Source organism: Hemibagrus wyckioides, linkage group LG29 (genome assembly GCF_019097595.1).
Source record: "Hemibagrus wyckioides isolate EC202008001 linkage group LG29, SWU_Hwy_1.0, whole genome shotgun sequence".
NCBI classification, from domain to species: Eukaryota; Metazoa; Chordata; class Actinopteri; order Siluriformes; family Bagridae; genus Hemibagrus; species Hemibagrus wyckioides.
In genome coordinates, this window is record NC_080738.1 from 5042337 (window position 1) to 5069836 (window position 27500).

The 27500-nt window shown below is 46.3% G+C and overlaps 1 protein-coding gene across 3 annotated transcripts in view; it reads left to right on the plus strand.

Annotated features, from left to right (window-relative positions):
* Nucleotides 1-1188: 1188 nt before the first annotated feature.
* The window catches only part of rnf38 (ring finger protein 38), a 29502-nt gene continuing 3190 nt past the window's right edge, over nt 1189-27500 (plus strand). The window contains exons 1-12 of one of the 3 annotated variants that reach the window (XM_058384861.1): nt 1189-1348; nt 2630-3241; nt 15528-15589; nt 24594-24787; nt 24876-25134; nt 25227-25400; nt 25541-25717; nt 25824-25985; nt 26088-26191; nt 26281-26368; nt 26848-26969; nt 27220-27319. In XM_058384861.1, coding sequence (XP_058240844.1) covers nt 2740-3241; nt 15528-15589; nt 24594-24787; nt 24876-25134; nt 25227-25400; nt 25541-25717; nt 25824-25985; nt 26088-26191; nt 26281-26368; nt 26848-26969; nt 27220-27319 — 1944 coding nt within the window. In that variant the 5' untranslated portion in view covers nt 1189-1348; nt 2630-2739. Of the gene's footprint in view, nt 1349-2000; nt 2143-2170; nt 2388-2629; nt 3242-15527; nt 15590-24593; nt 24788-24875; nt 25135-25226; nt 25401-25540; nt 25718-25823; nt 25986-26087; nt 26192-26280; nt 26369-26847; nt 26970-27219; nt 27320-27500 lie in introns of those variants that run through there. The other 2 variants (XM_058384862.1, XM_058384863.1) reach the window with 2 other exon arrangements.

Here is a 27500-nt window from a genome sequence, read left to right on the forward strand (position 1 = left end):
TACACTGTTGTTAATGGGCGTCAACTGACTTGATTAATTAACTAATTAAGAAAAGAACAGAAAATGGTACATTTTCGGATTAGCTGTGTCAGATGTAGACATGAATAAAAGTCATTTGTGAAGTATTTACTCATGGGATTTTCACCAGACTCTTTCCACTGTTTCCACAAATTAAATGTCCCTAGCACAGAGATGGAATGACCAGGCTTTCAGAAATCGTAGACAAAACTCAGTCTATTAAAATGTGATGACCATTATTCAGTACAAACTACATGTATTAATGAGTTTCCTTAAAGATGAGTTTCTCCCATTCATCTTCAGGAAACCCACCCAGTCGTGAGTAAGAAACTCCACAGCTGGAGATAAAAATCAGTGACTCTGGAGCTGTGAATATCTGCTTGCGCCTAACCACTAATTTCTCAAACGAATGGCAAATTAGGATCACTAAATCCAGTACAATGTGGTCCAGGATGTTTTTCTTCGCATAGAATAATAGCGAAAACACAACGAAGCATTTCGAACGGTTTATTTTCCCAAAAAGCCATGATACTCGATGTAAACTGATCAGAAGGTTGTGGGTTCAAATCTCAGCACCACCAGGCTGCCACTGGGTTCCTGAGCAAGACCCTTAATGCTCAATCGCTCAGTTGTATGAAATGTGTTGAATTGTAAGTTGCTCTGGATAAGGCCGTCTGCCAAATGCCAGAAAATTTTGCCTTGTGCTGAAAAAAAAAAAGATCTTGCTAATTGCTAAACACTTCCCTATCCAATCAAAACACATTGTATTTTTTTTTTATTGTATTTTGTATTAAATCATTTTCACTCCAACGTGAAATAAAAGTCTCTTGTTTACTCAAGCACCTCATTGACCTCCTGGATGTTGCATGACGCTAGTAATTCAACTCCTCCTGTGGTCATTTTTCTTTTTCTTTTTTTTTACTACAGTTTTATTGCTGAAGGATAAAACCACACTGATAAACTTAACCCGTCCGAATAAGGTTTAAAGCATGTTTGAATGGCGTCCATTTTATTTACCCGCACACTTGTTACGTCCACCCACTCCAGAGCGTTCGGCTTCTTCCGGCTTCCGTTCGGGTGAATTCGGCTCCGGTGCGATTCTCTCCGTGTGCAGCTAGTCTGGTCTTCTCTCTGTTGGAAACGTGAAAATCCCCGTTGATGGTCTCTGTCACATTTTAATCAGCGCCGTCGGTCTGGGTGAACACGGGAACGGAGCTCTTAGGGAAAATAGATATATATATATATATTTATACACACACACACACATACACATATATATGACCACGACGTTGGAGTTTGGGGTTTATTCCGTTTCGGTCGTGTATAATAGGTAAGGTGATTATTATTATTATAGGCTGGGGTTTTTTTCCCTTTAAAGGGGGGTTTTGTCCTGTTTTTAGCTTCAGTGCTGAAAGCCCTCCTTGCTCTGATCTCTTATTTCTTTATATATGTATACAGTTTATTTCAGGATTCATTTAGAAGCAGAGAGAGAGAGAGAGAGAGAGAGAGGGAGACAGAAAGACAGAAAGACAGACAGAAAGAGAGAGAGAGAGGGAGAGGTGAAGCTAAAACCCCCTCCCTTTAAATACCTCTCACCGGGCAACGCTTTTTTTTTTTTTTTAATTTTAGATCAGATTATATAAGGAGAAAATTCTATTTAGGGACCTATATTTTTAATGAAACCATTTCGACTCTTGTTTTATTTAAACACGACTGTTTTAGCATTTCTTTGCTGTTTGTTGTTTTTTTTTTATGGTCTCAAATGGACTAGCTCGCGAGCTTAGCTGAGTTTAAGGAGCTCTATATTTATATATGTATCTATATAAATATGTATACATATATAGGTGTGTGTGTGTGTCGTTTTTTAAAACGAATTAGTGTTGAATTTTCAGTAACGTGTGTGTTATTTTGTGCCTTCTCGGGCTTTGGTGACGTCGGTGCGCTCGCGCTGTGTTTATGCTAGCTAACGCGAAAAAAAAAAAAAAACTAGCCTTTAGGCAGCTAGCTAGCCTGAGAAGAAGAAGAAGAAGGAGGAGGAGGAGGGAAAAAAAGCTTTCGCGGAAGTGCTTAAACTTGCTTACGTCGCGTTTATAAGTGGATAAATAGTAAAAGACATGTTTCCAGGTGTGTATGTGTGTGTGTGTGCGGTGGAATTGAGTCGAAACGAGGCGGTTTTATTGATCAGAAGAGTGTTTGTGTGTCCGTAGGGTGCTAGCTAGCTAGTTGTAACGCGACGTTAGTTGTGTGGGAGATCAAACCTAGCACGCGCACACACACACACTCTCACGCGCGGATACGAATGCTGTTTTTAGTTCCAAGTTGTGTATCAAAAACAACACGGATGACGGTGTGTAGAAGTACACAGTGATGTAAGTTGATGAGGTTAGCCTGTGGTTTGCGTTTTTATTCTTATAAGGACGCACCAAAACAAAAGGGGGGCCAGATGAAGTGAAAGCCAGTTCCACCATTCATTATTCATTTCCACGTTATTTACTTGTTTATTTTGCTTTAAAAACTAACGTGTGTGTGTGAGAGAGACAGAGACTCTGGCTGTCGTTTTGTCCTGACTCGTGTGGTTTGTTTTGTTTTGTTTTTTTTTTGTTCTCGGCAGATTTTTATTTACGGCTTTGGTGGAGGAGAAGGAAGTAAGACGGGGAAACAGGATAGACTGAGAGAAAGAGAGAGAGAAAGAGTGAGAGAGACACCCCCTGTGTAAAGGAAATGCCCATCGCGGCTACTGGTGCGCCGCCAGCGACTCCCGAGCCTCACGTGCGTCCCCGCGTCCCAGCCGGCGCCGAGCGCGTGCCCAAGCGCACTCCGGAAGGCGAGTACGGCGCACCGGAAGCGGCACTAGTGGCGGACAGATTGCACGGCGTCTCCGCTTCCCCGGCATCCACGTCTCACCTTTCTCCCCCGACGCCCTCGCCTCAGCCCATGGCCACCGAGCCGCCCAGGACTCGGTCCCGCTCACGCTCCGGATTCTATCAGAGCGCCGGCGCGAACAGCGGCGCAGGGAGTTCAGGCGCAAACCTCCATCATCACCATCACCTTCATCATCATCATCAACAGCAGCAGCAGCATCAGCAGCACCAGCTCAGCGGCGCATGCGCGGTGCTCGGAGCTCACGGACACCCGGAGAACCTGCGGCCGCCCGCCGGAGTGCTGTCCCCGGGTGGACACCGGCATCCGGGTCCCGGAGCGCACAGGAGCCCTGGAGGAGCAGGTAGAGCTCGAGTTTGTTTGTTTGTTTGTTTTTGTTTATTTATGTATGTATTTATTATTTTTTCCTCTTATACCGCCGCAAACTTTTTTTATCCGTTTTAGGTTGTTAGCGCTTATTCACACAAAATCTAGTTTCTTTTTTAATGTATGATCTCAATAATGTCCTAGGTGCTTCAGAAATGTTCGAGAATTAGAGTCTCTCAACGACGGCCATTTTGTTTGCTCTGTATTCATTTCCTTTGACCGGGTCAGGGTCCGGTTGACGTCCAGATGATTTGGACGTTGTATCTGAGGATGTTCTGGTATCGGTGACATGAAAGCGCGAGCTCACTGAGAGTAGTGTATCTGATGAAGCCCGTGTAAGATGTCCCCCAGTGGTCAGTCTGGTTTGACCCACATCCCTGTGGACCACACAGTCTGCCCGAAATGGACGAACAGCCCTCTTTTTATTCCTTTTTCTGCCTGGAGCTCTTCTTGTTCAGCAGACACATCTCCTCTGTTATTGCGTATGAAAACACGAACGCATTTCATGCTCCTTTATTTTGTGGTGGTGATCTTTGACCTTCTGACCGATCCAGGTTATTTGTAATAATGTAAAGGGTTAATTTTACTTCTCCACAATGAGTTGTCTTTGTCACATTTACATTACTGCACAGTGAAATATATCATCCTTGGAGGTTGGGGTCAGAGCGCAGGGTCCAGCACCCCTGGAGCAGGGGGGGTCAGGGGCCTTGCTCAAGGGCCCAATGGTGGCAGCTTGAACCTCGATCCTCCAGTCAACGACCCAGAGCCTTAACCACTACCCCCTGAAGAGAAATCACACCAGAAGTGACTGGACCTTGGTGGTTTTTTTTGTTGCTGCACTGGAATAACCACTCTAGCTTAATTTTATTTCCTGCCGGACAAATATAGCCCAGCGGATTTCCCCCTCCTCGTTGGGAAAAGTCATTGGCTCGAAGTTAATAATTGGCCCTGATGGCTGGACTCCATTATCCTCTGTCCTCGAATCTCGTCTTCTATTCTTGGTGCGTCTTTAAGAAACTTCTCAGCGTTATTATTGTTATTTCTTGTGGACTTTGGATAGACGTAGAGCCACAGCACCTTTAATCTTCACTTCCAAGCTACTGGTTTTGGTTGAGCTTGGTTTAATGGGAACAGTAATAGCTGGTGATCTTCCCAGTACGTATTAGTGCCTCGAAACTTCCCCGTTCTCCGATAGTGTTATGTTTGTTTCTGTGTAGATTTTATACCTACAATGTGATTTAATAGGTGGCCAGTTCACGCCCCCAGTGATTGGTGTGTGTGTGTGTGTGTGTGTGTGTTTGAATGTCGGTTAGTAGTAGTTTAAAAGGTTATTCTTTCCTCATGCGAAAAAAAAAAACAAACCTGAAAACGTTTCCCAGCTGCATCACAGCTTTCACCAGGCCTAGTGAGACACACACACACACACACACACACACATATTTTGGACACAACTTTTCCCCACTTTAGAGATCAGATGTAAGAGTGTGTGTGTGTGTGTGTTCCGTCACATAAAGCGATCAGTGAGTAAGCACACCTGAGTTTACATAGGAACTTGGAAAGAAAGGCGCACCACACACACACACGCACGCAGTGGATTAACCCCAGACTGGAAATACCTGCCCGCCTGCTGCTGTTTCTTCTACCATGTCCACCAGCTGTGTGTGAGAGAGAGAGAGAGAGAGAGAGAGAGAGAGAGAGTGTGTGTGTGTGTCTGTCATCAGCCTTTGTTTCCTTTTTTGATGAATTTCTCTAGTTTTATCTGCCGACTGTGTGCACAAGATGAACCTTACCTGTAACGTGTGTGTGTGTGTGTGTGTGTGTGAGAGAGAGAGAGCCACAGAGATATTGACCAAAGAATATACTGTTTGTGTGAGTGTGAGAGAGATATATGGTAGAGAGAGAGGGAGAGAGGGAGAGAGCAAAGGAGAGATATCGACCGGGATCAAAGAGACGGCTTTGATAACGAGGGGAGCTCAGCACAGCGAAATCCCCTGAGTTCAACACCATCTGCTCGCAATACAGAACAAATGCAGCTCACGTGTCTCTCTCTCTCTCTCTCTCTCTCTCTCTCTCTCTCTCTCTTTTTCCTCTGACCGTTCTGTCCTTCCTGCCATGGTTGTGTTGTGTTCGTGTGCTTCTCCTGAACGTTGCCTGCCGAACCTTCTCTTGTATCTGTTTCATTATATGTGTGAGCTATATGGAGGTGGGGCCATTCGGAACACACACGTACAGAGAGAGAGAGAGAGAGAGAGAGAGAGTAGCAGGCCTCTAGAGATCTGTTCTGCTATAGGTGTTCACTCTTCTTTTCCCTTTATATTTTATTAGAAGAGAGCGAAGTGGTTAATCAGTTCCTTATAGGATTTACTTCTTTATCTGTCTGTTTATTGGTCTGTCTGTCTCTCTCTCTCTTTCTCTGACAGTCGATCGGTCGGCCTCTCTCTCTCTGTCGGCCTCTCTCTCTCTGTCGGCCTCTCTCTCTCTGTCGGCCTCTCTCTCTCTGTCGGCCTCTCTCTCTCTGTCGGCCTCTCTCTCTCTGTCGGCCTCTCTCTCTCTGTCGGCCTCTTTCTCTCTGTTGGTCTCTCTCTCTCTCTCTCTCTGTTGGTCTCTCTCTCTCTCTTGGTCTCTCTCTCTCTGTCGGTCTCTCTCTCTCTCTCTCTGTCGGCCTCTCTCTCTCTCTCTCTCTCTGTCGGCCTCTTTCTCTCTGTTGGTCTCTCTCTCTCTCTCTCTCTCTGTCGGCCTCTCTCTCTGTCAGCCTCTTTCTCTCTGTTGGTCTCTCTCTCACTCTCTGTCGGCCTCTCTCTTTCTCTCTGGAAGTCTCTCTCTCTGTCTTTCGGTCTCCCTCTTTGTCTGTCTCTCCCTGTTAGTCTCTTTCTTTGTCGGTCGGAGTCCCTCTTTGTCTCTATCTCTCTCTCTCTCTCTCTCTGTCTGACTCTCATTTTTATTTGGTTATTATTTATCTTTTGTTAACATTATAGTTGTCTGTACTGTGTTTACTGCAGAGAGTAGTTGTGTGTGTGTGTGTGTGTGTCCTCAGACACCTGGCACCTGTGAGCACTCCTGCCTGTCCGCTCTTGAACATTGAACATCTTGTTGTCCTCCTGTGTTGCTCTGAAGATGCTGCCAGGTCCAGACTCCGTGCTCTGTCCTCTCTTTCATTTATTTTCCCCTCCTCTGTGTGTGTGTGTGTGTGTGTGTGTCTTTCCTGTGCAGGTGGAAGCGAAAAGACTCGCTCTCATTGAGTGAAGGAGAGCGGAGGACTCTCTGGTCCACATGAAAAGCCTCAGTCTGGTGTATTAGTTTAATTAACGAGTGTGATCCGGGCCCAATTAGAGCGGCTTATCTGTAGCGCGCTTTCCAGACGTTCAGACTCCGTGTCCACATTTTCTCAAGAGTCCTTAAAGCAGTGCAGCTGTGTGTGAGGTTCAGGGTTTATCTTGATCTCCTGAGTTCATTTCCGTCATCGAGGCCAGGTACAGGAGCCGATCCACCTCTCTCAGGCTTTCTGAGACCCGAGTGTCCAGAACACACCGGACCGAGACTAGTCTTACTCGTCTGATGCCGCACACGAGCAGGACTTTATGGCTCGTCTGGTTCTTTAGGGTCTAGACTCGGATCAGATCTCCGGGTAAACTGTCTGTCTCGCAACGTGTCTGTCTCTCCTGTAGGTTTATGAGCAGGCTGTGAATGTTCATGTAGTGAATAAAAGATACAGGGGGCATGTAGGTACTGGAAAATAATCAGTGATGAACAGTTATTCTTATCTTATACCAGTCTGTCTCTCTGTCTCTCTCTGTCTCTCCCTCTTGGTTGTTATTTATCTTTTCTCTTTTTCTACCTCCTTCTCTGACATGGTGTCTCTCTCTCTCTCTCTCTGCCCCCTTCTCTCTTTCAAATTGGTTATTATTTAACTTTTCTCTCTCTCTTTCTACCTCCTTCTCGAACATGGTCTTTCTCTCTCTCTCGCTCTCGCTCTCGCTCGCTCTCTCTCTCCATCACACACTCGACTGTCTTCCAAAAACCCAATCTGTCCCCGTGTCCTGAACACTGTTCCCAAGCTGGAGACTCCTCCCTTCAGTGTGAAATAAACATCTCCTTACACGGTCGTCAGATAACTTTATAAAATAAAAATGGTTCACTAAACTCTGATAAATCACATGTTGCCATGGAGACACTGACACGTTCCGACGAAATGGAGGCGGCGAGCGTTACGGTGTCATGTCAAAGCGTATCCGCCGCGACATGTCAAAGTTCCGACTTGTTTCCGCGGGTGCGAGTGAAGGAGGAGTCGAAGCACGCGGTTCGAGCGGATACGAGTAAATAAAGCATTTTTTTCCTTGTTTAACGTATTAACACTTCTGTAGCTTTGGCAGGCGCTAATTAGAGTTTCCATGGTGCTACGAAGCAGCGATGCGCAAAACTAAAAATAATATCGCCTTAGGTTGTTCATCACATGATGGCGGCGTGATTGACGCGCTGTTCTGCGACCGATCCTGGATCAGCTCGCACCCTTTCACGTTTATTTATTCCCTAAAGTGTCTGGATCAACACGGCCATATTTAAAACCATAAACCATGAAACGTTTTATTCAGCTCAAATCAACTCTCTCACTCTCTCTCTAACACACACACACACACACACACGCGCTCCCACACTCCTCCATTTTCATAACAAAGGGGGCTATTTGTTTTCCCCTGCTTTTGTGCGTCTCTAGGCAACCTCTCCAGCAGTTCCGGCCACTTCGGAGCCGGATAGGGAAACGGACCAGTGAGCCGCGGACCGTCCGATTCCCCCGAAAACACTTTCTCTCCTCTGTCTTCCTGTTCGACTCGATCTGTTTAAATCCCATAGCGGAAAAATAAATCCTGACACTCTGCTTAATTTCCATGTCCTTTTGCTTGAAACATTCAGAACTTTGCCCTGTTTAGCAGAAAAGTTCATAAAAAGGTCAGTCTTTCTTCACTTCAGCAGCCGAAGTATTTTATCGGCTATTATTATGAGAATATAAAGCAGAGTAAACTTGGAGGAAATAAGGCCGTTCTCTTGTGCATCAACAAGCCCACAGACGCTTGTGATTGGCTCTTGTCTCTGTGATTGACGGGCGGGCGGCCGGGCGGATGCCCCTCCCATCCGGAGGGTCCGGTGGCTGACCGTCGATAAGGTTTTCGATAAGGTTCATCTTCCATATTAGGAAACGTCAGATACATGGGGCTGAGCCACATTCAGTGTGTGGTTTTCCCCGAACCCCAGACTGAACCCCAACACTTATTATTTTTTTTAAAGAGCAAAGCGTACTGCTGACAGAACCAAGAACTCTGCTGTGTGCTGTCATGTTACCCCCTTACCCTGTCTGTGTGTGTGTGTGTGTGTGTGTGTGTGTGTGTGTGTGTGCGCGCGAGTGTGTGAGCACGCATGCAAAAGAGAGCCGAAACGAGACCGCGGCTGAAACCAAATCACGTTTCATGGGGCCCGTGGTGGAGCGAGTGAAAAGAGAGGCCGAGAGAGAGAGAGAGAGAGCGAGTGTGTGTGTGTGTGTGTGTGTGTGTGTGAGTGGAGGAAGAGGAATAGAGAGAGGAATGAGAGAGTGGGTGTGATCATTTGTAATAGTTCACTCATTCTTGCTTTCTGTCTCGCTGTCTGTTTTTTTTTCTCAATGTCTGTCTCTCTGTCTGTTTTTCTGTCTTGCTGTCTGTCTCTGTCTTTTTCTGTCTCTGTCTTTTTCTGTCTCTCTGTCTGTTTTTCTGTCTCTCTGTCTGTTTTTCTGTCTCTCTGTCTGTTTTTCTGTCTCTCTGTCTGGCTGTCTGTTTGTCTGTCTTTCTGTCTGGCTGTCTGGCTTTCTGTCTCGCTGTCTGGCTTTCTGTCTCGCTGTCTGGCTTTCTGTCTCGCTGTCTGGCTTTCTGTCTCGCTGTCTGGCTTTCTGTCCGTTTTTGCTGTCTGTCTCGCTGTCTGTTTTTCTGTCTCGCTGTCTGTCTTGCTGTCTGTTTTTCTGTCTCGCTGTCTGTTTTTCTGTCTCGCTGTCTTTCTGTCCGTTTTTTCTGTCTGTTTTTCTGTCGGTCTGTTTTTCTGTCTCGCTGTCTGTTTTTCTTTCTGTCTCGCTGTCTGTTTTTCTGTCCGTTTTTTCTGTCTTGCTGTCTGTTTTTCTGTCTCGCTGTCTGTCTCTGTCTGTTTTTCTTTCTGTCTCGCTGTCTGTTTTTCTGTCCGTTTTTTCTGTCTTGCTGTCTGTTTTTCTGTCTCGCTGTCTGTCTCTGTCTGTTTTTCTGTCTTGCTGTCTCTCTGTCTGTTTTTCTGTCTTGCTGTCTCTCTGTCTGTTTTTCTGTCTTGCTGTCTGTCTCTGTCTGTTTTTCTGTCTTGCTGTCTGTCTCTCTCTGTTTTTCTGTCTCTCTGTCTGTTTTTCTGTCTTGCTGTCTGTTTGTCTGTTTTTCTGTCTCCCTCTCTGTTTTTCTGTCTCCCTCTCTGTTTTTCTGTCTCCCTCTCTGTTTTTCTGTCTCCCTCTCTGTTTTTCTGTCTGTCTTTCTGTCTCGCTGTCTGTCTTTCTGTCTCGCTGTCTGTTTTTCTGTCTTGCTGTCTGTCTCTCTGTCTGGCTTTCTGTCTCGCTGTCTGGCTTTCTGTCTCGCTGTCTGGCTTTCTGTCTCGCTGTCTGGCTTTCTGTCCGTTTTTGCTGTCTGTCTCGCTGTCTGTTTTTCTGTCTCGCTGTCTGTCTTTCTGTCTCGCTGTCTGTCTTTCTGTCCGTTTTTGCTGTCTGTCTCGCTGTCTGTTTTTCTGTCTCGCTGTCTGTTCTGTCTCGCTGTCTGTTTTTCTGTCTCGCTGTCTCTCTGTCTGTTTTTCTGTCTTGCTGTCTCTCTGTCTGTTTTTCTGTCTTGCTGTCTCTCTGTCTGTTTTTCTGTCTCTCTGTCTGTTTTTCTGTCTTGCTGTCTGTCTCTGTCTGTTTTTCTGTCTTGCTGTCTGTCTCTCTGTCTGTTTTTCTGTCTTGCTGTCTGTCTCTGTCTGTTTTTCTGTCTTGCTGTCTGTCTCTGTCTGTTTTTCTGTCTTGCTGTCTGTCTCTGTCTGTTTTTCTGTCTTGCTGTCTGTCTCTGTCTGTTTTTCTGTCTTGCTGTCTGTCTCTCTGTCTGTTTTTCTGTCTTGCTGTCTGTCTCTCTGTCTGTTTTTCTGTCTTGCTGTCTGTCTCTCTGTCTGTTTTTCTGTCTTGCTGTCTGTCTCTCTGTCTGTTTTTCTGTCTTGCTGTCTGTCTCTCTGTCTGTTTTTCTGTCTTGCTGTCTCTGTCTGTTTTTCTGTCTCTGTCTGTTTTTCTGTCTCTGTCTGTTTTTCTGTCTTGCTGTCTCCCTCTCTGTTTTTCTGTCTCCCTCTCTGTTTTTCTGTCTTGCTGTCTGTCTCTCTGTCTGTTTTTCTGTCTTGCTGTCTGTCTCTGTCTGTTTTTCTGTCTTGCTGTCTGTCTCTCTGTCTGTTTTTCTGTCTTGCTGTCTTTCTGTCGGTCTGTTCTGTCTCGCTGTCTTTTTCTGTCGGTCTGTTTTTCTGTCTCGCTGTCTGTTTTTCTGTCCGTTTTTTCTATTTTTCTGTCTCGCTGTCTGTTTTTGTCGGTCTGTATGTCTGTCTCGCTGTCTGTTTTTCTGTCTGTTTTTCTGTCTCGCTGCCCCCCCAGCAGTGCTTTATTATCATGAATGTTAATCACCTTGTTGCCCGAGTGAGTAGATTAAACTGAAACCTGTAAGTGAAACTCACACACACACCTGCTTCAGCAAAACACACGTCATTTAGCAAAAACACAGCAAACAACAACAGAAGAGAAGCTGAGAGCTGAATATTTCATTCTGTATCGTGAATGGTGTGTGTCTGTCTCTCTCTCTCTGCCTCTCTCTCTCTGTGAAGAGAGGAAGCTGAACACAGAGAGGAAACATTAGCCCAAACTCTCTTGCTCTCTGAGACTCCCCCCCCCCCATCTGTCTCCCACCCTTGGTCTGATTTCAGCTTTTCCAGCTCTGTCCTCTTTTCCTCTGGCTTTTTGTCACTGCTGGGACTCTCCAGTTCTCTCTCTCTCTCTCTCTACTTCCTCTTTTTCCTGCACTGTGTTTGTTTGTCGCTCTTCTTTCTATTCAGTTTGGTTACAGTTATGCAAAACACTTTGGCAAACACACACAGCCTTCCTGTGTGTCTTATATTGTGTGTGTGTGTGTGTGTGTGGTGCTGTACAGATCTCTTGCACATGTTTTGAAATATGCCGTGAGATTTTAAAAAGCCGGCTTGTCGCTTCCCTATTAAAGAGCAATTCTGCTTTCAGATTCATACTACTGATATATTTCCCTTCGATAAACTTCCCGAGAAATATAAACGCAACGTCCGGACGATTACACGTCCAGACGATTACACGTCCAGACGGTGCGTCCGAAGCCTGTTTAGATTTAGTTTTGGATTGTAACTGAGTATTTATTCATTCAGTCCTGTGTTGATTTATAAGGGATGTGTGTGAGAGGAGGGGGAAGATTTGACAGGTGAACTCGGGTGTGTGTGTGTGAGAGAGAGAGAGAGAGAGTATTATTAATCACTGGCATTAGGAGAGAGTGAAACCATGTAGGGGGAGAGAGGGAGATATAGGAGTCAGGGACTAAAAGGGGGCAGGGGCAGAAAGATGGAGGAAATGGATCGAAATAGCCGATGCACTCTCGAGCTCCGAGCAAAATCAATAACAGCCATAAGGGGGACGCCTCAACCCCTTAATGTCTGTGTCTCTCTCTCCCCACACCATCCCCCATGGCCATCCCCCTTCTTCTTTTCATTTCTCCATCCATCTCTCTGCTGTCTTCACTAGCGTCCTGCCTGTCTCGTCTCTTCCCCTCTGTCCATCTCCGCTGCCGTCTGTAGGGAAATATGGCCTGGAACGGCTCGTATCTACCTCTTCGCCGGACTGAGATGGTTGAGTCCAGGCGCGCCGGACAGCCCTTTTGATGATGTTCACATGTTTCTGAAACGTCTCTCACACGTCATTGTGCCAAGAACTAGTCTCAAATTAATCAACACCTCCTGACCAAACTGAACACACCATCTCTGAATTAGAAGGGGGGGTGTTGTGGTGTGTGTGTGTGTGTGTGTGTGTGTGAAGCTACAGTGTGGTTTCAGAGGCATCCTAGCATGTTGACTCACGTCAGTTCACACCTCCAGACCCCCGGCATCCTGTCGGTCGCACAGTATCACAGGTGTGAATCAGACACACTGTTAAAGTAAGCAGGGATTTCCCAGCATACACTGGGGTCCATCATCAACACGAGACTTGCGTAGAACCGTGTAGACACCGCCTACTCTAAAGCTTTCACTAGTACTACTGGTAGTAATCCCGGTATTATTACTAACGTTACTGCCAACCATATTACTACGCTTAGTATCACTGCTAGTAATACTAGTATTATTAATAGTAGATTTTTTTTTTATGTTCTATTATTACTATGCCTGAGTACTAGTACTACTACATTTACTGCTAGTTTTACTTCTCCCACTAGTACTCTTCCAGCTGATCTTAACGCTACTCTTAGTATCACTACTAATATGATTCTTTGAGTACTAGTACTACCAATAGTTCGCCTCCCACTTGTACTCTTCCTACTGATTTTATTACTACTCTTAGTATTAATAGAAGAAAAAATCTTATTACTAGTAGTGATACTATGATTGAGTACTAGTGCTACTAAACTTTTCCTTCTCCAACTAGTACTCTTCCTATTGATTTTACTACTCTTTGTATCACTGCTAGTTATACTAGTATTATGATGCGTTCTACTATTATAGCTATGAGTACTAGTACTACTACACTTGCTGCTAGTAGTTTTACTTTTTCCCCCTCTAGTACTCTTCCTACTGATTTTATCACTACTCTTAATATCACTACTAGTAATACTAGTATTATGATTTTTTTTTTTTTTCTACTATAAATACTGTGACTGAGTACTAGTTACTTACTGCAACTAGTTTTTCTTCTCCCACTAGTACTCTTCCTACTGGTCTTATTACTACTCTTAGTACCACTACTAGTAATAATAGTATTATGATGCTTCCTGTTATTACATGACTGAGTACTAGTACTACTACACTTGGTACAACTAGTTTTATTTCTCAAACTAGTACTCCTATTCATTTTATTACAACTCTTGGTATCACTACTAGTATTATTCTTTCTACTACTATGAGTACTAGTAGTGTTACTACACACACTAGTACTTTTTCTATTAATTATATCACTACTCTAATATCACTGCTAGTAATACTAGTATTATGATTTCTTATATTATTACTAGGAGTACTAGTACTACTACACTTACAACTTGTTTTACTTCTCCCACTAGTCCTCTTTCTACTGATTTTACTACTCCTTAGTATGACTACTACTATTATTCTTTTTGCTATGAGTACTAGTAGTGTTACTTTTCACGCTAGTACTTTTCCTACTAATCTTATTACTGCTATTGCTGCTACTAGTGTTAAAATACTAGTAGTCATACCAGTTGTAGTAACAAGGGATATAAAATAAGAACAGCAGTAAGGTTAAGTTCTATTACTGCTACTAGTATTGCTAGTATTTGTACTGTTACTAGTAGCAGTAAGATTATTATTACTCTTGGTGCTGTTTCTGTTGGTACTGTTTATTGCTGTTCTTGTTACTAGTCATGACTTGCGATACTGCTAACTAGCGGCAGTATTTCTAGTCTTATCAGTACCATTACTAGTAGTGTTCCAATTACTAGATTTACTATCCTAGCTACTCTACAACTAGTACAATTGCTGTTACTAGTGCTACTGCTGTTACTAGTGCTAGCAGTAGCATTAATATTAGTACCACTGCTAGTGGTAAATGCTAGGCCTGCTACTAGTATTACTAGTCATTACTGGTTATATTGTTCTGACTCCATGTGATGGTCTGTGTTAGCACTGTAGGTCCAGTATCAGCTGAAAGAATGGAACACACACACCGAATTGATTGTGTGTGTGTGTGTGTGTGTGTGTTTGTTTGACACATCTGTTAGTGCTGTTATTTGGTTATCTGTGTATAACAGTAGAACTGCTCCGTCTCATCGTCTGTGGCTGTGTTATATTTGTGTGTGAGTTATGTTCATTTTTAAACACGTGTTTCTGTAAGTCCAATCTCTCTCTCTCTCTCTCTCTCACACTCTCTCTCTCACACTCTCTCTCTCTCTCTCACACTCTCTCACACTCTCTCTCTCTCTCTCACACTCTCACTCACTGTCTCCCTCGTTCTCTCTGTCTCTCTCTCTCTCTCTCTCTCTCTCTCTCTCACTCTGTCTGTCTCCCTCGTTCTCTCTCTCACTCTCTCTCTCTTTCTCTCTCTGTGTGTGTCTGTGTGTCTCTCTCTCTCTCTCTCTCTCTCTCTCTCTGTGTCTGTGTGTCTCTCTCTCTCTCTCTCACTCTGTCTCTCACTCTCTTGCATATGTCTGTCTCTGTTTCCTGTTTTTTTTTTCTTCCTCTTGTCCTTCTTCTCCAACCTTTTGATCTTCATTCATTGGTTAATTAGAATTAGGGTGGGTGGGTGTGTATGCACATGTGTGCATGCTTTATATATGACTACCAAGTCATGGTGTGTGTGTGTGTGTGTGTGTGTGTGTGCGCAAGGAAGTTAGGGAGGGAACAGAGCAAGCAAGAGGCTGTGGTGCAGTACAGTGCCTTCTCTTTTTTTTTTTTTCTTCTTTTTTTTCCCCGCTTCTCTTCCTCTCCCTCTCTCTCTCTCTCTCTCTCTCTCTCTCTCTCTCTCTCATTCTCTCAGACATGCGCGCACACACACACACACACAAATGTGCGCTCAGGCCCTATGTCGTGTTTGCGACGCTGCGCTGTGGCTTATGGCCGGGTTCAGATCAGTCCGTGCCGAGATGAAACGCAACAGATCAAACTCTCGCTGAGAAGCACAGAGGATGATTTAATTAGTTACAGCCACACACACACACACACACACAATATTCTGTCTTCAAGCATCAGAGAGAGGCAGATCTTAGGCAGCATCAAGCAACAAAAAGAATTGTAGTGCCACACACACACGCTGCTGTCCTTGGAGCAGAGGTTTCAAGGCATCCAAGGGTAACTCCCTCCCCTTCATCTGATGAAATCCAAGCACAAGAATACATAAAGCGTGCACACACACACACACACGTTAATATTTTAATAAAATGCACCAACAAGATGATTATTAAGCAGGATCTTGGAATCTAATTTGTGCTTTTTATTTTACTGTGTGTGTGTTATTAACATGTACATGTCTCTCTCTCTCTCTGCAGGAGCGATGGGAGGAGTGTATCACTATCATTCCGAGCCGTCCTGTGCAGATGCCACAGATAAGGTAAAAAGCTTGGATTTGTTTCTTGTTTTTTTTTTGTTGGCTTCCGTCTACAGTGGGTTTGTTGTGATGCTAGTACTAGTTACGGTATATTGCCAAAAGTTTTGGGACGTCTGCCTTTCCATGCACATGAATGTAATATGGCGTTGTCCTACCCTTTGCTGCTATAACAGCTTCAACTCTTCTGGGAAGGCTTTCCACAAGGTTTAGGAGTGTGTTTATGGGAATTTTTGACCTTTCCTCTTGTGAGGTCAGGCACCGATGTTGGACGAGAAGGTCTGGCTCACAGTCTCCACTCTAATTCATCCCAAAGGTGTTCTATGGGGTTGAGGTCAGGACTCAAACAGTGAAGTTCCTCCACACCAAACTCACTCATCCATGTCTTTATGGACCTTGCTTTGGTCACTGGTGTGCAGTCATGTTGCAACAGGAAGGGGTCGTGTCTTGGTATGAAGCTGAAGCATTAAGAGTTCCTTTCACTGGAGCTAAGGGGCCGAGCCCAACCCCTGAAAAGTGTTGGGGTGTCCCAATACTTTTGGCAATATAGTGTAGTTGCCGTCACGGTTCTAGCAGATGGCTAGTTCAGCGGTTTAGCTCAAAGTCGGGTCTAAAAGGACATTTCGCTTCATGTTAATTTCCCCTGGGACAGCCCTGAGCTGACGTCCAGCTTTAACGACCACTCGAAGAATCAAAGCAGCATTTAAACCAGTTGTGTACGTTAGTATAGTTAGTAGTTTTCTGGTTTCTTTCTCTCTCAAACTTTTTATCCTCTTAATAGTTTTGTCTCGATGATGTTTTTGTCTAGTCTGTCCATTTAAATGCCATAGCCAGGCTTTATGGACATGGGAAGGCGCAAACGTATGTAAATGAGCTTTGTCCACTTCAACCAATCACAGACGAGTAATTATAATGCAGCCTGCTGTACAGTAACAAGACTCTGAAGTCTGTTTATTATACTGTAGTGAAGAGATGGAGGAGGAGGGTAAAATGAGGTGGCAGAAACGGGCGGAGTGGAGCAGAGTGGAGCGGAGGTGTGCTAATGATCTCAGCTCCAGCTGTGGGGACGCAGCAGGACGAGCAAGCAGGAAGTGGTGTCTTGCAATAACCAAAAAAAAGGCTCACGACGTGGAAAAAAAGTGTGTGTGTGTTTGGGTGTGTGTTTACGCTCAGCTCACAGGTTCCGCTTCAGTCAGCTGATGCCTGCTGTTCTCATAAACAGGCTAAACTGGTGGCTATGTCCTTGCTGAGACTAAAAAAGTAGTCTTTGCCAGACTGTAGTGTGTGTGTGTGTGTGTTGGTCAGAGTGAAAGCTCCACCACATTCTGCTCTCTCTTTAACAGCACAGAAAAGAAACTCAGCTCGTGGGAGGTCCTGAAGCTAGTCTCTCTCTCTCTCGTTCTCGTCTGTGTGTGTGTGTGTGTGTCTCCATTCCTGGGCTTCCACACAGGCAGGAACAGGCTCTCCTTGCTTCAGAATGTAGAGGCGGCCTCAAAATGGGTTTGGCTGTCAGAGAGCGAGAGAGAGATGGAGTGAGCACATGAGAGAGGGAGGGAGGAGGGAGGAGGAGGGCAGGGAGAGAAAGAAAAGGGCAAAAAATAATGAGAGAGAGAGGGGGGAACAAAATAGCCTCTACACTGTAGCTCTTCACACACAAATAATTGATAGCTCTCGGTCTTGATGTAAAGACGAGCGCTCGGATAAGAGGACGGTTCCGTGGATATAATTATCCCGGAGGTCAGAAAGTTCAAGACTCAGGACTGACAGGAAGTGGACTCGAGGGCCCGGCCCTGCACTCTGACCCCGTACTTCCTTTGGTTTTGTTTTGTTTTACCGAAAGTAAAGCTAGTTAAATGTACGCTGAGAGTAGTGTGTATGATAACTGCTAAAAACACTTTATCTGCTGTTAAACAGAGCTAGGTTATCGTGGCCCAACACTTTAGCTCCTGACTCACGACCTCACTTCCTGTCACGTACGACTCCTTGTTAAACGTCTTGCGGCGTTGGTGTTTAAGCGGCTGGTGATGGAGGAATAAGTCACTTTGGGGGAAATAATCAACCTCTTAGGATGTAACAGTGACTTTTACATCATACTGAACGTTTGTTGCGTCTAAATGGGCCGTGTGTGTGTGTGTAGGGCCTGGGTGTGTGCAAATGCCTTAAGGCTATGTGCATCTGTATGTAAATGCCCCCAGTGTGTAATCATATATGTGTGTGTGTGTGTGTGTGTGTGTGTGTGTATAAATTCAGGTCTCGTTTTTCATAAATGTCCTCTGGCTGTGTGGGGGTGTGGTGCTGAGGAGCAGGTGTGTGACATGTCATGATCTTCAGCACCTCCACAGGAGAAGGGGGTCTAGGTAGTGAGCGAGATGGTGGTGTAGTAAGGGTTAAACGGGTAACAGTGACGGCAGCATCACGTTTCACTTGGAGTGTTTTTTTTAAACATGCTGTGAAATTGTGTGTATGTTAGTGTTGGTGTGTGTGCATAGTTTTTGAGGGGTGTGTGTGTGCAGTAGTGTTGATGTGTGAGGGTTGGTGTGTGTGTTTGTGTGTGGGTTGGGGTGTGTTAGTGTGCATGAGTGTTTGTGTGTGGGTTGGGGTGTGTTAGTGTGTGTGTGTGTGTGTGTGTGTGTGTGTGTGTGTGCTGGTTGTGTGTAAATGCCCTGAGGCTGTGTAGATGACATGTAGGTCTGAATCTCTGTTCATAGCAGCTTTAATAATCCTCTCTCTCTCTCTCTCTCTCTCTCTCTCTCTCTCTCTTTGTGTGTGTGTGTGTCTCTCTCTCTCTTTCTCTCTTGGTCTCTCGGTCTCACTGTCTCTCTCTCTGTCTCTCTTTCTCTTGTCTCTCTTTCTCTTTGTGTGTCTCTCTCTCTTCCCGAGACCGTGTTGCGTCCTTTCTGTCAGTCTCTCCAGCTTTTCATACGTTTCCACCTTCTCTTCATCCTGTCGTGTGTCTGTCTCGTGTGTGTGTGTGTCTGTCTCGTGTGTGTCTGTCTCGTGTGTGTGTGTGTCTGTCTCGTGTGTGTGTGTGTCTGTCTCGTGTGTGTCTGTCTCGTGTGTGTGTGTGTGTGTCTGTCTCGTGTGTGTGTGTGTCTGTCTCGTGTGTGTGTGTGTCTGTCTCGTGTGTGTGTGTGTCTGTCTCGTGTGTGTGTGTGTCTGTCTCGTGTGTGTGTGTGTCTGTCTCGTGTGTGTGTGTGTCTGTCTCGTGTGTGTGTGTGTCTGTCTCGTGTGTGTGTGTGTCTGTCTCGTGTGTGTGTGTGTCTGTCTCGTGTGTGTGTGTGTGTCTGTCTCGTGTGTGTGTGTGTGTCTGTCTCGTGTGTGTGTGTGTCTGTCTCGTGTGTGTGTGTGTCTGTCTCGTGTGTGTGTGTGTGTCTGTCTCGTGTGTGTGTGTGTGTGTCTGTCTCGTGTGTGTGTGTGTGTGTGTCTGTCTCGTGTGTGTGTGTGTGTGTCTGTCTCGTGTGTGTGTGTGTGTGTCTGTCTCGTGTGTGTGTGTCTGTCTCGTGTGTGTGTGTCTGTCTCGTGTGTGTGTGTGTCTGTCTCGTGTGTGTGTGTGTGTGTCTGTCTCGTGTGTGTGTGTGTGTCTGTCTCGTGTGTGTGTGTGTGTCTGTCTCGTGTGTGTGTCTGTCTCGTGTGTGTGTGTGTGTGTGTGTGTCTGTCTCGTGTGTGTGTGTGTGTCTGTCTCGTGTGTGTGTGTGTGTGTGTGTGTGTGTCTGTCTCGTGTGTGTGTGTGTGTGTGTGTGTCTGTCTCGTGTGTGTGTGTGTGTCTGTCTCGTGTGTGTGTGTGTGTGTGTCTGTCTCGTGTGTGTGTGTGTGTGTCTGTCTCGTGTGTGTGTGTCTGTCTCGTGTGTGTGTGTCTGTCTCGTGTGTGTGTGTCTGTCTCGTGTGTGTGTGTCTGTCTCGTGTGTGTGTGTCTGTCTCGTGTGTGTGTGTCTGTCTCGTGTGTGTGTGTCTGTCTCGTGTGTGTGTGTGTGTCTGTCTCGTGTGTGTGTGTGTCTGTCTCGTGTGTGTGTCTGTGTCTGTCTCGTGTGTGTGTCTGTGTCTGTCTCGTGTGTGTGTCTGTGTCTGTCTCGTGTGTGTGTCTGTGTCTGTCTCGTGTGTGTGTCTGTCTGTCTCGTGTGTGTGTCTGTGTCTGTCTCGTGTGTGTGTGTCTGTCTCGTGTGTGTGTCTGTGTCTGTCTCGTGTGTGTGTCTGTCTCGTGTGTGTGTGTGTCTCGTGTGTGTGTGTGTGTCTGTCTCGTGTGTGTGTGTGTGTGTGTGTCTGTCTCGTGTGTGTGTGTGTGTGTGTGTCTGTCTCGTGTGTGTGTGTGTGTGTGTGTCTGTCTCGTGTGTGTGTGTCTGTCTCGTGTGTGTGTGTGTGTGTGTGTGTCTGTCTCGTGTGTGTGTGTGTGTGTCTGTCTCGTGTGTGTGTGTGTGTGTCTGTCTCGTGTGTGTGTGTGTCTGTCTCGTGTGTGTGTGTGTGTCTGTCTCGTGTGTGTGTGTGTGTTGTGTTAACGCTTTGAGCTCGTGCTTCATCTGGAGTGGTCAGGTGAAGCGTAGAGAGCGGTGCAGCGGTTGTCTTCTTGAAGCCGTGATACGAGCCATAAACGTGTGTGTGTGTTGAGGACGCTGCACTGGTATTCAGATGGCTCGTGATTGATATGATGGTGTGTGTGAGGGTGGTGTAATGGTGGACACGTCATAATGTCCATTCAAAAAGTCTGAGAGTAAAGCCATTTCATTTTCATTTTAATTCTAAAGTCTGACAGAATTCTCTATAAACAGGCGCGCACACACACACCAGCACTAACACACCGACACACCCCTAACCCTTACACAGCAACACTGAAACACACACTCTTATCACTAAAGCGCGCACACACACACACACCAACACTAACATGCATGCGCACACACACACACACACACACACACTCATGTACAAGATGTTTCTGCTCGATGGGGGTGTGGTGGGTTTTTTTTTAAAGAAGCAAAATATCTGCAAGCATGTGCAGTGTTCCTAATAAAGTGGCCGGTGTAGGTTTATTGTAGCAAGTTGTGATGGTGAGAACTTGCACCACCCTTAAAAGTTCAGGCTGGACACAATTTACTGCTGGTGTGAAACTGGGGTCACTCTCTCACACACACACACACACACACACACACACACACACAAGGACATTGTTGGCTTTGGGGTTTGACTCTGCTCTGTTTGTGCACTTCCTGATGGGAAAGAGGAGGAAGAGAGGAGGAAGTGTGGAGAGTGTGGCGAGCGTGAAACGTTACACCGAGCCCGATTAGAGACACGTTTATACTAGAGGGAGGGGGAAAGCTTGACTCAGACGTGTGTGTGTGCTGGATTCCTGTTAGTGATTAAACACCGACACATGCACACACACACTCTGGTGTTGACGGCTGCACCCTCGACTATCTAACTGTGTGAAATTTACCACCCACAACATGTGAGGCGGCGGGTGTGTGTGTGTGTGTGTGTGTGTGTGTGTGTGTGGTTAAACATTGTGTCCTCAGGGGTTTTAGATGTGTGTGTGTGGGTGTAAATGTTCCCCATTCGGCTTTTTTGGGCATTGAGTGTGTGTATTTAATTTCATTAAAATTTACGTCTCTTTATATCTCGGTCTCGTGTATGGTCTCTCTCTCTCTTTTTCTCGCACACTCTCTCTCTCACTCTCTGTGTGTGTGTGTGTGTGTGTGTGTCTGGGTTTGTGATCACGTGGGTGTGTGTGTCCTGTATGAGTGGTTGTGAAAGCTCCACATGACTCAGTGAGTTCCCGTAAAGAGACGCTGTAGATGGAGCGGATTAGAGAGCGTATCTCGTCTCCTCCTAAGCTTCTGCTATGAATGTGTCATTATAGCGTCACACTGAAGCTGAATTTTACTCAACCTGTGTGTGTTGTGCAACAGCCCCTCCCCACACCCAGGGTTTCCTCACACTTGGAGGAAGTGACCTCACTTTGTCCCAAGGCAGTCGGAGGCGGTGATGTTTCAGGCAGGAAATGGCTTTAGGTTGAATGGGTGTAATTAGCTCTGTGTGTGTGTGTGTGTGTGTGTGTGTGTGTGTGTGTGTGTGTGTGTGACTGAACTGATGCACACTACTGTATTGCTTAGCTGCCAGCCCCCCCCCCCCCCCCATAACGGTTTTTTAATTGATGTGTTCCAATATTTATGATCTCAGTGTCGGTGTTTTCTGGTGCACTAATTACACGTCACTAAAATTCTGTTTGTTAACATAGTTGTAATCAGTTTAGTTATTAGTATTATTATTATTATTTGTTTTTTAAAAAAGGTTCAGTACTGAAAACATGCTGAAGGATATCTATCTATCTATCTATCTATCTATCTATCTATCTATCTATCTATCTATCTATCTATCTATCTATCTATCTATCTATCTATCTAATATATGGATTGATGAATTAATAGATGAGGTAATGGACAGATTGAGTTGGATAGCTGGAGTGGTAGATGGTTGACCTAGTTATAGACGGATGGATGAATAAATAGATGCATGGGTGGATATGTGGGGGATGAATGAAGTAGTAACTATGTGGTTGGGTGGGTTAGTAGATGGATGGGATGGGATGAATTTAAAGAGGTGTGTAGATGGAGAGAAGGATGGATGGTGTAGATGGAGAGAAGGATGGATGGTGTAGATGGAGAGAAGGATGATTTTCAGGGAATAAATTAGAATAAGTGAAATGCGCCTCTACATATGCTCTGAACAACACATGATCAAATGTATGTGAATTTTCCAGTGTGCACCTCCACCACCCTCACTCAGCTTTACTGAAGCTCTGCATGCTGTGAGAAATGATGCAGTCAGAGATAACCCACAGTGAGAGCTAGTAATTTTGTATCATGTAATTGTAATCGCACATGCAGGTATAACACTATAAACACACATGACTACGTGAGTGAATGGAAACGTGCACAGCGTTTGTAACGTTCTCTCTCTCTGTCTCTGCTTGCTGAGATAGGGGATGGGATGAATTTAAAGAGGTGTGTAGATGGAGAGAAGGATGGATGGTGTAGATGGAGAGAAGGATGGATGGTGTAGATGGAGAGAAGGATGGATGGTGTAGATGGAGAGAAGGATGGATGGTGTAGATGGAGAGAAGGATGGATGGTGTAGATGGCCGGCCGGAAGGATGGATGGTGTAGATGGCCGGCCGGAAGGATGGATGGTGTAGATGGCCGGCCGGAAGGATGGATGGTGTAGATGGCCGGCCGGAAGGATGGATGGTGTAGATGGCCGGCCGGAAGGATGGATGGTGTAGATGGCCGGACGGAAGGATGGATGGTGTAGATGGCCGGACGGAAGGATGGATGGTGTAGATGGACGGACGGAAGGATGGATGGTGTAGATGGCCGGACGGAAGGATGGATGGTGTAGATGGACGGACGGAAGGATGGATGGTGTAGATGGACGGACGGAAGGATGGATGGTGTAGATGGACGGACGGAAGGATGGATGGTGTAGATGGACGGACGGAAGGATGGATGGTGTAGATGGACGGCCGGAAGGATGGATGGTGTAGATGGACGGCCGGAAGGATGGATGGTGTAGATGGACGGCCGGAAGGATGGATGGTGTAGATGGACGGCCGGAAGGATGGATGGTGTAGATGGACGGCCGGAAGGATGGATGGTGTAGATGGACGGCCGGAAGGATGGATGGTGTAGATGGACGGCCGGAAGGATGGATGGTGTAGATGGACGGCCGGAAGGATGGTGTGGATGGAGAGAAGGATGGATGGTTGCATTAATAAATAGATGGATTTGTTACAGTGTGGATTTATTTGAATGAGAGATAAAAGGACAGGTTTGTTGATGGATGGACGTACAGAGACGTACAGAGACGTAGATGAGGAGTTGCATCACTTAATGGATTTTTGTTGATGTGTGGATGTACAGAGACGGATCTGGATGCAGTCGTAGATGAGGAGTTGCATCAATGAATGGATTTTTGGCCGAACTTCTGATTAGATGGATGGAACAGTGTGTGTGGAATTCTGTATATCTGGCACGGATGGAGCGGTGTGTACGGAATTCTGTATATCTGGCACGGATGGAGCGGTGTGTACGGAATTCTGTATATCTGGCACGGATGGAGCGGTGTGTACGGAATTCTGTATATCTGGCACGGATGGAGCGGTGTGTACGGAATTCTGTATATCTGGCACGGATGGAGCGGTGTGTACGGAATTCTGTATATCTGGCACGGATGGAGCGGTGTGTACGGAATTCTGTATATCTGGCACGGATGGAGCGGTGTGTACGGAATTCTGTATATCTGGCACGGATGGAGCGGTGTGTACGGAATTCTGTATATCTGGCACGGATGGAGCGGTGTGTACGGAATTCTGTATATCTGGCACGGATGGAGCGGTGTGTACGGAATTCTGTATATCTGGCACGGATGGAGCGGTGTGTACGGAATTCTGTATATCTGGCACGGGTGGAGCGGTGTGTACGGAATTCTGTATATCTGGCACGGGTGGAGCGGTGTGTACGGAATTCTGTATATCTGGCACGGGTGGAGCGGTGTGTACGGAATTCTGTATATCTGGCACGGGTGGAGCGGTGTGTACGGAATTCTGTATATCTGGCATGGATGGATTAATTATAGATTAATGAATGGATCTGATTTATAATGGACTGTATTATGAATGGATTAGTAACTATGTATAGGGGTGTGTGTGTGTGTGTGTGTGTGTGTGTGTGTGTGTGTGTGAGAGAGATGAATGGAAGGAAGGAAGGATGTCCTTTATTTTAGCACTTTGCTGCTCTAACGGTGCACTTTATTATTTATCTCCATTAATACCTCTCCAGATATACATGTGAATAAATTCATCATCTGTTGATAATAAATTAAGTATCGATGTTGTGAACTCTCTAAAAGCTTGATATGGAATATGACCATACACACTGACCACCTGTGCTCCTGACTCACTGTGTGTGTGTGTGTGTGTGTGTGTGTGTGTGTGTGTGTGTGTCTCTCTCTCTCCCCCTCTCAGACGGAGGACTCCCCCAGTCCTAAACGTCAGCGCCTCTCACAGCAGTCTATGCTAGAGCTAGCCTCCGCCCCGCCCTCCACGCCCTCGCCACCCATCAGGCCTTGGGAGCTCCCGCCCAGTCGCAGACCACACCCCTATCCTCACTCACACTACCATTCTGAGCGCTGTCACACGCCCGCCAGACACAGACGCAGGTACGGTGAAGTGGATTTTGATCATGTGGTATGATGATATTGATGATGATGATGATGATGATGATGATGATGCTCTGTGGTGTGTCAGCCCTCCAGCGCGGCGTCAGCGTGCCCGGCGCGAGCGCCTCTCTCGGCTCCATCACGGCTCTCCCGGCGGCCCCCAGGACGAGAACTACCGCCACCCTCCTCATCCGCACACACACGCCCTTCACTCATATGGCCCGGCCGTGCCCCCTCACCCGCCGACGGGCAGCGACGAGCCACGCGCCTTCCACCCTCCTGCTCTGTCACCACGGTTACTGCATCCACAGCAGCAAGGCACCATGGTCATGGACCTCCATGAGCAGGTAAGATGCCGGTTAGGTTGTGATGAAGATCAGAAATTGCAGTGTGTGTGTCATCTATATGAAGAGTAATTGTGTGTGTGTGTGTGTGGTAGCTTCCTCAGGGTACTGTCCCCGTATCATACACAGTGTCTCCGGTTGCAGCCCACGCCCTGCCGCCTCCTCTCTGCACAGGACAGCATATCCCAGCATGCTCGTCTCAGCAGCAGGTGCCTGCCTGCTCAGTGGTCTTCAGCAGCCAGCAGCACTACCCCGTCTGCCCACCTCCGGTGTGTGTGAGAATTGAGGCCTCAGACTCATTATACTCTGCTGCCCCCTAGTGTTTGAAGCAGAGAACTCCAGGCTGAATATACATTTTTGTTTGTGTATTAAATCAAACGTGTGAAACCTATTTCCTCTTTCTTTGTAGATGCTGCCCGCGTGTTCAGTGCAGCACTTGCCCGTGCCGTACGCGTTTCCGTCGCTGCTTTCCAGCGACTCTGCCTTCCTGCTTCACCCGCCACACCACCTCTCACACCATCACCACCCGCCACACCTGGCCCCGCCCACACACTTCCTGCCTTTCCAAACACAACAGTCAAGATCAGTGAGTATCATGCACGCGGACACATGGAGCGTATGTGTATCTGAATGTATGTAATAAACACACGCATTATAGTTTGATTTGTGGCTTATAAGTCGTGTGTGTGTAGCCACTACAGAGGATTGAGAATGAAGTGGAGCTGCTCGGGGATCACCTGCCAGTAGGAGGCAGCTTTAACTATGCCCACTCGGGCCACCCCAGCCCCCTTCCTCCGTCCACACCGCTGCAGTTCCTCTCTCACGATCCCCTGCCACAGGAGCTCTTCGGAGTGGTGAGTATTTATTTTTGAAGTGGTCGTTTTGTTACCCGCAAGGATATTTTCATGAATGCCTCTACAGAGCAGTTAATTAATGACACCTCCTTCTCCACACAGCCGTATCCACACTTCATGCCTCGACGCATCGCGGGTCGGCGGTACCGTTCGCAGCAAGCCGTGGCTCCGCCCCCGTATCATCCAAGCCTCCTTCCATACTTCCTGTGAGTTTTGTTGGACAACATTTTATTACAAGCTGTATTTCTAGGTTGTGTACAGATTATTGATGTTAGATTTTTTTTTTTCTGTGTAGATCTGTTCTTCCAGTGCAGCCTACAGCAGTGGGGCCTGCTATCAGTTTAGAGCTCGACGTAGACGACGGAGAAGTGGAGAATTACGAGGTGAAAAATTTTTTTTCATGGTTACTGTGGACTACATACATTTTGTGTGTCAATAGCTACACTACCAAGACTACCTACACTATAGCATACCAAGACATTTAGGACACACCAAACTCACTCATCCATGTCTTTATGGACCTTGCTTTGGTCACTGGTGTACAGTCATGTTGGAACAGGAAGAGGTCATCCCCAAACTGTTCCCACAAAGTGTCCAAAATGTCTTGGTATGAAGCTGAAGCATTAAGAGTTCCTTTCACTGGAACTAAGGGGCCGAGCCCAACCCCTGAAACATAACACCTGAATTCAATGATTTGGAGGGGTGTCCCAATACATTTGGCAATATATATGTATATATCTACAATGGCAGGTTTCCATAGTGATTCAGCACCAACTATCCTACTTTTGTGTCTGTGAAGCAGCATGGAGACATAAACACTGTCATTTGTTTCCCTTAATTTGATGTGTGTGTGTGTGTTTAGGCTCTGTTGAACCTTGCCGAACGTCTCGGGGAAGCCAAACCACGCGGCCTGACAAAAGCTGACATCGAACAGCTGCCTTCCTACAGATTCAACCCCAGCAACCACCAGTCTGAGCAAACCCTGTGAGTAGAGTACACACACACACGCACACACACGCACACACACACACACAGAACAGCAGTAGTGATAGAGGTATGACTGAGCTGCTGCTGAACAGAGAGGTTTTAACTCTATAGTAAATGAATTGTTTTAGTAGAAGATATTGATGTTAGTGATGTACGGTCTGATGAGTAGGATGGGGAAAAAATGTTGAGTTCCGTTTGACTCTGTTTAACCCGTGTGTGTGTGTGTGTGTGTGTGTGTGTGTTTCAGGTGTGTGGTGTGCATGTGTGACTTCGAGTCCCGGCAGTTGCTCAGAGTTTTGCCCTGTAATCACGAATTCCACGCGAAGTGTGTCGACAAATGGCTCAAGGTTGGTGCCTCTGTGTGTCTGTATGCACGTCTCTGCATGTGTCTTTGTGTGTGCGTGTCTGTGTGTGTGTGTGCACGTCTCTGTGTGTGTCTCTGCATCTGTCTGTGTGTGTCTCTGCATCTGTCTGTGTGTGTGTGTGCACGTCTCTGTGTGTGTGTGTGTGCACGTCTGTGTGTGCACG